The following is an 11,763-nucleotide window of genomic DNA, read 5'->3' as shown; positions in this document are numbered from 1 at the left end:
AAGAAGAGATGATGATTGATGATGATGATGAAGAAGGATGAAATAACTAACTTGTTTTGAAAGATATGAGATGTCGTGTGAGAATTTTAGTAATTTGATTTGCTCTATCATAATTATGATGTTTTGTGTAAACATTAATGGTGTGCGTAAAAACTTTTATATTTATTCTTTGTAATTCATGTATAATCATTTTTCTTTCTTTTTTTTCTTTTTATGTATTTAGTATTATTTGGAGGTAAGGTTCATCGTACCCCTCGTCTAGAGTCATTTATTTTTTCAATTAATAAAAATTTCCCTCGTACCCGAGGTTGACTTAAAAAAAAATTAATAGTATAAGATTTTATTTATGATATAATTAAAATTACTTTTAGATTGGAGGCATGAGATTTTTACCGTTACTCCAATTATAAATCAAGTGATGAAGAGAGCACGGGTTCCTTATGACTTGGTGTTGACATCATGTGAGTTTGAAATCATTGGATGTTTCAATTGATTTAGACTGTCTTTTTATGGTTTTGATGAGTAATAAACCAATAAATTGATGATCCAGTAATTTGGTTCATACTAATCATGAACACAACATGTTTTGTTGTGCGTTAAGGCAATTTGTTTTCAAAATGAAAACTAATTAAAGCCAAATAAAGAAATCCCCAGTTATAGTCTGAGGACATACAGTATAATAATGCTAACTTATCATTAATAGGACATTTACAGATTGTATGCTGCAGCGTTATCTTTAGATTTGAGAGCTATTTGAAGAGGGTCAAGACTATGACCTTTATCCATAAAAATTATGAGAAATTTTAAATTGTAATAGCACCGAATAATTGAAGAAAAAAAATTAAGGACAATGCAGGTGTACGCATATGACGTATATCGAGTCTCACCTCCGTACTCCTCCTCTAATAGCAACCCATCGCGCGTCTATCACAATTAACCTCAGCAATTCAATCAATAGCAGTTTAACATAGAAAAACAATATTATCCTCAACAATTGAATCAACAGCAGCTTGGCTAGTAAAAAAAGTATTATTGGGTAAAGGATGGTTATCACAAAATACATACCTGCACAAACTCAAGCTTTGCCCAGTCATAGTTTAATATTCGTCTCTGCATCATCACATCCACAAACACCCTCTTCCTCAGCACTAAACACTCTGCCCATAAACACTCAGCAGAGAATCTCTACATAACCTCAATCATTCAAATCACAACAGCTCAGCATAGACAATCAACATAACCTCAGCAATTCAATTAACAGCAGTTTAGCATAGAAAAACAATAATAACCTAGCAATTAATTCAGCAGCAATTCAATTCAGCAGCAGCTTAGCATAGAAAAAAGTATTATTGGATAAAGGAGTGGTATCTGGTCAATTCCATCAAAAGTTTCAAGGAATTCGCTATCAGAAAACCTAAAATACCTGCATAAAACTCAAGCTGCCCAGTTAGCAGCTTTAACATCGTCTCTGCATCACCATCCACAAACACCCCAAACAGGTCTGCTCCATATTCTCTCGAAAATTTTGAAATCTCTTTAGCAACTGCAAACAAAACCGAAGCTTGGAGTTGGCCAAATAATCATTCCAATAAAATTAGCACCAGCTTCTGCTGCAGCAGCTTTAGTTGATTAATCCATACGTCTAACCAATGGTACATTCTTTTCACGCTCCTCATCATTAAAAGTAAATTTCTAAGTTCCCTCCCTTACGCTTGCAAATACACAATCTTAACGTGATTAGTAATGGTTTAAAACAACTTTCAGATGAGAAAAAAAGGGTTTACATTCTTGGACTGGCCTGCTGTGGAAGTTAAAAATTTTTGCTGAAATAGGCCACCTATTAATAGCTTGAATACTGGCATTGCATCGTTTGGAAAATGAACAACAAATTGACGTACTGATGTTACTAACTGCCTTACAAACAAAGTCGACAAGAATCCGAAAAGGGTATTCGAAAAATTTTAAAAAGGTCTCAAGAATTCACAACTTCAACCATTCCATTTAATCTATACATATAAATAAAGTTTTCTTGAGACTTGGGATGCCACTATTTAATGGTTAAATATTTAGGTGAATATGAAAAGATTAACTGAATCTATAAATATTTTAATTAGACTATTGGATGTCCAATATGGTATTAATACTAATAAAAACAATTCTAAAGGTGCAATTGAAACAACACGAATCCTACACGGCAATCATATATTAATAGAGTCTTAAATCCATATGTGGCATCCTACGGGGAATCCTACATGGAATCCAACATGGGATTAATAGAGAGGGGGGACTAGGATTATATAAAAATATAGGTGGGTTAATGTTTGCTGAGTATCTAATTTCGATAAAATACTAATTTAAAGAATATTAGTCATAATGTAGTTGAAGAAATAGACATTTTTAAAAATTAATAAATATTTTAAAACATTTTAAATAAAATGAATTAAATTAAAGTGTAATAATAATACAAAAATTAAACAAAATTTTGAAGTTGAAAGGTTATTCAACAAGAGGATGAATTGAAAGTAGACGGTAAAAAAGGTATGAATCATATTTTAGCAAGATTCAATCCCTCTGAGGTTGCAGCACTCCATATTGTTGAATTATACATGTTTACTGACACCAGAAATCTGTTTTATGCTAGAAGAAGAAGAAGAAGAAGGGTTATGTGATTGTGATTGCTTTTTATGAGAGTTTGTGAATTGTGATTGCTTTTGATACCCTGCATAGTAATTATGATAATACAAGATTGTATGTATTTTTGATCTCAATTTGGAAACCCAAAAACTTGCTGGTTGTAAAAGAAAAGGAAGCCGTTAAAGAATCTAGAAATTATAGAAACTGATGCTCAGAACTGGATGTCAGAGATCGATAAAATCACTGCAGAAGCTGAAAATTCTGGAGGATGAAGTCAAAGCAAACAAGAGGCGTCTCATGGGATCCCGACAATGTAACCAACTCTAGTAAAGGTAAAGATAATATTTATGTTGTGCTGATTATATGCTAAAATTGTGTAGTTTTGGGTTTTGCACTTTCTGGGTTTGTTAAGGCATTTCATAGAACATGTTTGATGGAATGCTTTTGAGGAATGTTTCTTCATGCAACATGTTTATGAAATGCTTGTGAGGAATGGTTTCTTACATGTGGTGTGTTTGTTGACAAATTGTTAAAGAAGCGTTAAAACAAGTACTACTTGACCTGATTGGTTTGCTCGCAAACAAATGACAGTTACAACCTAGCATGAGATGATTTCCAACTTACTTGAATTTATTTATAGGTTTAATCGGATTGAAGCCTATTAGTTCATCTTTCTGGTGTTGCAATGCCTGAGCAAGACCCTGATACGTTAATTGTGATGGAACTATGGATTTGGATTGAACGTAAAATGGAACAGGAAGATGATATAATATTGATACTCACTTAGGTAGGAACACCGTTAACGCAATGTGTTAATCAAAATACTCAATAATCCTTTCTAACGCAAAGACTCTCTTTAAATAGGCTCACCTCTACAACCTGGTATTCCTACAATTCAGATACGAGAAAGCTAACATGCAAATAACTGATAAGGATAAACAACTCTTCATACTATCCCTTATTCTTATCCTACCACTGCGCATTTCTATATTTAGGATTAGGAGTCCTAATCCTACTACTCTTCCGAATAGAATCCCCATCAGACCCCATTAATTAGTTTCTGTTGTGTGAGCCATATGCACGCTTATTCTGATGAGGGTTGAAGCATAGGTATTACCTTGGTCATTGACTTATACCGTTTTAAAGTATTGCACTCCAAAGCCTTATTTGTTTGGAAGAAATAGATATAAGGTATTGCAATAATTTAGAGGAGATCTTTGAGAAGAAAGAAACTTTGGATGAGGAGTTAGACCACACCATAACCTCCCCAAGTTTGGGAAACCTAACTACTATACAAATAAATGATTGTGATAAATTAAAAAACCTCTTCACCCCTTCCATTGTCAAATGCTTGGTGAAACTCAAAAGTCTTCAAATATGGTTTTGCTCAACAATACAAGAAATAGTCACAAATGAGAAAGGAGAAAAAGAAGCATCAATAGAGAGGATAGTGTTTCCTAGTTTGTCCTTCTTGTGCCTTTCTTATTTGAACAACCTCACTTGTTTTAGCTCTGGATCATATACTATTGAATACCCAGCATTGGAGAGGCTACAGATATGGAGATGTGGAAAAATGAAGACCTTTGGTTATGGAGAGCAAGTGACACCCAAGCTTAACAAAGTTCTAGGAATATGGAATGAACGTTGGAATGACAACTTGAATGCCACGGTGCAAGAGTACTTCAATGAACAGGTATGTACTTGATGATCCAAGAGCTACATTACATGTTGTAATTAATATTGTAAAGTTTTACCATTTTGCATTGATGATCTTCTCATTGATGCACTTTATTTGAATTAAATGTATATAAATATGACATTCAATTCAATAGAGTAACCCTATCCTATTGTTTTAAGATTTAAGATATAATGAATAAGCTTATCAACATTTATGCCGGTTGGTAATGTTTTTGACTTTTTATATGCAATCTTTTTCACAAACAGGGGGATGTGATTGTTCTTTCTCAGCTTTCTTTATGTTTTCCTATGAAGTTTTAGTGAGATACGCAATTGGTCGAGGTGGTTTAAACGTTGATGAACAATAGAAGATGTCAGAGATAAAGTTCATGCTATTGTAAGTACCCACTTCTTCCTTTCTCTTAATTGATGATGGTGAAGATTATGTTAAAATGCATGATGTAGTGGCGGATTTCGCATTAACATAGCTCCTAAATACACCACCAATTCTTGGTAAAAGCTGGCATTGTTCTCGAGAGTGGACAAATAGAGATACATGGAAGATTTCACATGCATCTCATTGATGTCAAATAATACTATGGAGCTACCTAATGGTTGGAATGCCCAAAGTTGCAAGTTTTGATGTTGCAAGGCAATTTTGAGATTTTTTTTCCTGAGAATTTCTTTCAAGGAATGAAAATCTTATGTTTTAAACTTGAGTGGATTCACGCTCTTGTCGTTGCCTGATTCACTTTCATTTCTTTCAAATCTTAAAACTATATGTTAGTGGTTGCAAGTTGGGTGACCTATCAATGATTAGAGTCTAGTAAACTAGAGATTCTTAGCCTTTCCAGATCTTCTATTCAAGAGATCCCTGATTCCTTTAGCCAATTAAGTAATCTCAGGTTATTAGATTTGAATAATTGTTGGGAGTTAACACTAATACCTCGTGGTGTAATATCCTCTCTTAAAAAGTTAAAGAGTTGTACATTATAGATTTTGGCAATGGGAATATGAAAGTGAAAATTTGAAACAATGTCAATCTTGTTGAGTTACAGCTTTGTCTCAATTAACTCATTTAGAGATTAATATTCCAAACCTTGACCTCTCACCAAAATTGTTGGTATTCCAAAATAACCTATCCAACTTTAAATTAAGAATAGGTTATAGTGAATTTTTGTGCTTCTATGATGAGAGTAGATACTCAAAAATATGCTTGTCTCACAAACCAACTTTCAAAAATATATGACTGGGTAAAGGTTTGCTCAAAAGAACTAGCGTCTACTTTTAGAGATATTGTTAATTAAAGATATTAGTCATAACCTAGTTGAAAGGTTCAATGAATTGAAGTGTCTTTTAATCGCATCTTGTGAATCATTGGCGTATATATTTGATTGTAAAGATATTAAGATTGCGGAGGGAGAAACCAAGTTACTATCATCGTAGAGCTTCTAGAATTGGAAGATTGCCCGAGTTGTCACATATATGGAATGGTGACCATCAATCCATAAGTCTTTGTAGTGAAGAGAGTAAAACTTTGGTATGCCAACCAAGCAGCCTTGGAATAAAAGGCAGAGGATGGAATCATTCAAAAAAATTTAGGATGAATTACATGCTTTCCTTCTTCATATAAATCACATTTCTTTGCTCAAACTTTTCTCTTTTCTTATTCTGTGTTCGTCCTCCTAAATACCCTTCCTTGAAATCATATATACCTTCCTTCTTCACTCAAAGATGCATTACATACCTTCCTTCTTCACACCATTTAATTTTCTTTGCTTTATGCTGCAACCTTTCTCTTTTCTTATTTCATATAAATATTCCTTCTTCTTTTTGTGCTTTTCTTTCTTTACTTTTTATCATTCATGACGCAAACAATATATTATCAAAGTAGTTTAACACAAGAGTTAAAAATGAAGTAGATTTTAAATATATATCTTGCTATACTTATATGATTTTATACGTAAAATTTGATTGTTGCTTTTATACTCAGCTGATTGTATTCTTCATGCTCAATATATATATTGATTTTCTCTTTCTGAAGACATTTCTTATAGAATATATCTACATTTGAGTTTGAATAAATTAATTGTAGATCATAAAAATTAACATGTTATAAAAGTAAAGAAAGATATATGTTGTAATTAATAAGGATGGAACCAAGCAGGCTTGACAGCAAAGGCAGAAGATGAATTACATGCTTTCCTTCTATAGACAAATCACTTTTCTTTGCTCAAACTTTTCTCTTTTCTTATTTCATTTATATACTCCTCCTCCTTTTAATTTGTGCTTTTCTTATTCTTATCATTTCTCAAATTGCATTCGTCCTCTTTGTTACAAACTAGCTCACAAAATCTCTCCTAAATACCTTTACTTATATTTTATCCTTCTTTCACCTTCAATCATTCAAATAGAATTCTCTCTTTNTTTCCTTCTTCAGATAAATCACTTTTCTTCGCTCAAACCTTTCTCTTTTCTTATTTCATTTATATACTCCTCCTCCTTTTAATTTGTGCTTTTCTTATTCTTATCATTTCTCAAATTGCATTTGTCCTCTTTGTTACAAACTAGCTCACAAAATCTCTCCTAAATACCTTTGCTTATATTTTATCCTTCTTTCACCTTCAATCACTCAAATAGAATTCTCTCTTTAGCCTTGCTTGAAATCATTTCACTTCTTTGCCGTTTGTTCTTACCATTTCACAACACTCAATCATTCATTCTTTAATTAATTTCTTCATCTGATTGTGTTTGTGTCCTCCTCTTTGTTGCAAACTAAGCCACTAAATTTCTCCTAAACCTTTCCTTCAAATCCCTTACTTTATCCTTCTCCCACCTTCAAAGAATACTCAAATAGAATTCTCTCTTTATACCCCAGATATGGCAGAGCAAATTGTTTCTCCAATTGCTGGGAAGGTCGCGGATAGTCTGTTTGATGCAGCTCGCCGTGAACTTGGTTACTTGTTTCATTACAACGACAATGTTGAAAACTTGAAAAAGCAGGCTAAGAAGTTGGAAGATAGCAGAGACAAGGTGAGAATGAAAATAGAATCTGCTAAAAGCAATGGAGAAAACATTTTTCCTGATGTTCAAAGCTGGATAGCAGAAGTGGATAATATTTCCGCAAAAGCTGAAAAGTTTTTTGAAGATGAAGACAAAGCCAACAAGAGGTGCCTCAAAGGGTGGTGTGTTAATCTCAAACAACGTTATCGATTCAGTAAGGAGGCAAAGGAACATACACTGGTGATTTCTGATCAGCTCCAAGAAGTGGGAAAGTTTGAGAGTGTGTCTTGTCCTGCTCCTCCGCCTGGAATTATATCATCATCGAAGTTATTTTCTTCGGGCACTTTTGAATCTAGAAATTCAATTAAGAAGCAAATTGTGAAGGTGCTAATCGATGATCATAATGTTAGCATAATTGGAATATGTGGAATGGGGGGCGTGGGTAAGACCATACTGGTCAAAGAGATCAGCAAACAAGTAAAAGAAGAAAAGATGTATGATTCTTGTGGGAGAGAATCAAGAAAGAGAAGCGGATTCTTGTCGTGTTGGATGACGTTTGGGAAAGAATCAAATTGGATGAGATTGGTATTCCTTTTGGGAGTGACCATAGAGGTTGTAAAATTTTAATCACCTCTCGAAGCAAAACTGTATGTAATCAAATGGAGTGTCAACCGATATTTACAGTTGAAATTTTATCAAAACAAGAATCTTGGGCACTTTTCAGCGAGATTGTGGGCTCAAATGTCGAAACTTCTGACATAAGCTCTTTTGCAAGAGAGATAGCTGCTAAATGTGGTGGCTTGCCACTTGCAATTGTGATAATAGCAGGAGCTTTAAAGGGCAAGAACAAGCATGTGTGGAGAAACGCGGCACGACAACTTCAAAAGTACAACCCATCTGACATCCCAGGCGTGGAGGGGATCTTATTTTCATCTTTGGAGCTGAGCTTGCATTATCTAGAAAAAGTGGAGTCAAAATCACTTTTCTTATTTTGTAGCTTATTTCCAGAGGATTACAAAATTCCAATTGAAGTTTTAGTGAGATACGCGATTGGTCAGAGGTGGTTTAAAGATGTTGATGAGACAATAGAAGATGTCAGAGGTAGAGTTCATGCTATTGTAAGTACCATCACTTCTTCCTTTCTCTTAATTGATGATGGTGAAGAGTATGTTAAAATGCATGATGTAGTGCGGGATTTCGCATTAAACATAGCTCCTAAATACAACCACCAATTCATGGTAAAAGCTGGCATTTGTCTACGAGAGTGGACAGATTATGAAGATTTCACATGCATCTCATTGATGTTAAATAATACTATGGAGCTACCTAATGAGTTGGAATGCCCAAAGTTGCAGGTTTTGATGTTGCAAGGCAATTTTGAGATTTTTTTTCCTAAGAATTTCTTTCAAGGAATGAAAAATCTTAATGTTTTAAACTTGAGTGGATTGACGCTCTTGTCGTTGCCTGATTCACTTTCATTTCTTTCAAATCTTAAAACATTGTATGTTAGTGGTTGCAAGTTGGGTGACCTATCAATGATTGGAGGTCTAAGTAAACTAGAGATTCTTAGCCTTTACAGATCTTCTATTCAAGAGATCCCTGATTCCTTTAGCCAATTAAGTAATCTCAGGTTATTAGATTTGAATAATTGTGAGGAGTTAACACTAATACCTCGTGGTGTAATATCCTTTCTTAAAAAGTTAGAAGAGTTGTACATTAATAGATTTTGGCAATGGGAATATGAAAGTGAAAATTTGAAAAGCAATGTCAATCTTGTTGAGTTACAAGCTTTGTCTCAATTAACTCATTTAGAGATTAATATTCTAAACCTTGACCTCTCACCAAAATTGTTGGTATTCCAAAATAACCTGTCCAAATTTAAATTAAGAATAGGTTATAGTGATTTCTATGAGGATTATTTGGATGAGAGTAGATACTCAAGAAATATGCGTGTCTCACAAACCAACATTTCAAAAATACATGATTGGGTTAAAGGTTTGCTCAAAAGAACTGAGTATCTAGTTTTAGAGGAAATTGCTAATTTAGAGAGTATTAGCCATAACCTAGTTGAAGAAGGGTTCAATGAATTGAAGTATCTTAATATCAAATCATGTGATGAGATAAAGTATCTCCTAAATACATTGGAATGGACACCAAACTCAACTTTCTACAATTTAGAGGAATTGCATATGTATTTTAACCCCAACTTGGTTGAAGTATGTCATGGACAACCTCCAGGCCCATCATTTAGTAAATTAAAACTTTTAACAGTGTATAAGTGCCACAACATGTTAAATGTTGTACCAAGTCTACTCCAAAGCCTTATTTGTTCGGAAGAAATATATATAAGATATTGCAATAATTTAGAGGAGATCTTTGAGAAGAAAGAAGCTTTGGATGAGGAGTTAGACCACACCATAACCTCCCCAAGTTTGGGAAACCTGACTTCTATGTTTATAGATGGATGTCCTAAATTAAAAAACCTCTTCGTCCCTTCCATTGTCAAATGTCTGGTGAAGCTCAAAAGTCTTCAAATATGGAATTGCTCAACAATAGAAGAAATAGTCACAAATGAGAAAGGAGAAAAAGAAGCATCAATAGAGAGGATAGTGTTTCCTAGTTTGTACTACTTGGATCTTTTATTTCTAGACAACCTCACTTGTTTTAGCTCTGGATCATATACTATTGAATACCCAGCATTGGAGAGGCTAGAGATATATAGATGTGGAAAAATGAAGACCTTTGGTTATGGAGAGCAAGTGACACCCAAGCTTAACAAAGTGTTTGTCGAGGGGTATGAAGAACGTTGGAATGGCAACTTGAATGCCACAGTGCAAGATTACTTCAATGAACAGGTATGTAGTTAATGATGAAAGAGCTACATTACATGTTGTAATTAATATTGTAAAGTTTTACCATTTTGCATTGATGATCTTCTCATTGATGCACTTTATTTCAATTAAATGTATATAAATATGACATTCAATTCAATAGAGTAACAGTATATATTAATACAAATTGATTTGTGTTTTAGATTTGAGTTGGACTAAACTCTTGTCATTGCCTGAATCACTTTCATTTCTTTCAACTGTTAGAGCACTAAATCTTAGTGGTTGCAATTTGGGGGACCTATCAGTGATTGGAAGTCTAAGTAAACTAGAGATTCTTAGCCTTTCCACATCTTCTATTCAAGAGATCCCTGTATCCTTTAGCCAATTAAGTAATCTAAGGTTATTAGATTTGCATGATTGTTGGAAGTTAACGCTAATACCTCATGGTGTTATACCCTCTCTTACAAAGTTAGAGGAGTTGTACATTAATAGATTTAAGCAATGGGAATCAGAAAGTGAGAATTTGAAAAGCAATACCAATCTTGTTGAATTAGAAGCCTTGTCCCGATTGACTCATTTAGAGATTTTTATTTCAAACCTTGACCTCTCACCAAAATTGTTGGTATTCCAAAATAACCTGTCCAAATTTAAATTAAGAATAGGTTATAGTGATTTCTATGAGGATTATTTGGATGAGAGTAGATACTCAAGAAATATGCATGTCTCAAAAACTAACATTTCAAAAATACATGATTGGGATAAAGGTTTGCTCAAAAGAACTGAGTATCTAGTTTTAGAGAAAATTGCTAATTTAGAGAGTATTAGTCATAACCTAGTTGAAGAAGGGTTCAATGAATTGAAGTATCTTAATATCTCATCATGTGATGAGATAAAGTATCTCCTAAATACATTGGAATGGACACCAAACTCAATTTTCTACAATTTAGAGGAATTGGTTATCTATTTTAATTCCAACTTTGTTGAATTATGTCATGGACAATATCCAACCCAACCTCCAGACCACACCATAACCTCCCCAAGTTTGGGAAACCTAACTTCTATAACAATAATTTGGTGTCCTAAATTAAAAAACCTCTTCACCCCTTCCATTGTCAAATGCCTGGTGAAGCTCAAAAGTCTTCAAATAAGGATATGCTCAACAATAGAAGAAATAGTCACAAATGAGAAAGGAGAAAAAGAAGCATTAATAGAAAGAATAGTGTTTCCTAGTTTGTACAACTTGCACCTTTGTTATCTAAATAGTCTCACTTGTTTTAGCTCTAGATCATATACTATTGAATACCCAGCATTGGAGAGGCTAGAGATAAGTGGGTGTGGAAAAATAAAGACCTTTGGTTATGGAGAGCAAGTGACACCCAAGCTTAACAAAGTGCGAACATGGGATGGAGAACTTTGGAATGGCAACCTGAATGCCACAGTTCAAGAGTATTTTCAGAGAAAAGGTATGTAGTTAATGATGAAAGAGCTACATTACATGTTGTAATTAATATTGTAAAGTTTTACTATTTTGCATTGATGATCTTCTCATTGATGCACTTTATTTGAATTAAATGTATATAAATATGACATTCAATTCAATAGAGTAACAGTATATATT

The 11,763-nt window shown here is 33.7% G+C and overlaps 1 protein-coding gene across 1 annotated transcript; it reads left to right on the top strand.

The window, feature by feature from the left end:
- The first annotated feature begins 7,191 nt into the window (after positions 1–7,191).
- On the top strand, positions 7,192–10,181 carry LOC116107647 (disease resistance protein At4g27190-like). The gene is given in 2 exon segments (XM_031393937.1): positions 7,192–7,810; positions 7,813–10,181. Coding segments are annotated over 2 exon segments (2,988 nt in total).
- Positions 10,182–11,763: the final 1,582 nt, after the last annotated feature.

The sequence above is a fragment of the Pistacia vera genome, unplaced genomic scaffold (genome assembly GCF_008641045.1).
Source record: "Pistacia vera cultivar Batoury unplaced genomic scaffold, PisVer_v2 Contig545, whole genome shotgun sequence".
NCBI lineage: Eukaryota > Viridiplantae > Streptophyta > Magnoliopsida > Sapindales > Anacardiaceae > Pistacia > Pistacia vera.
Note: the sequence above shows the minus strand (reverse complement) of the source record. Positions and strands in the feature narration are given on the sequence as shown.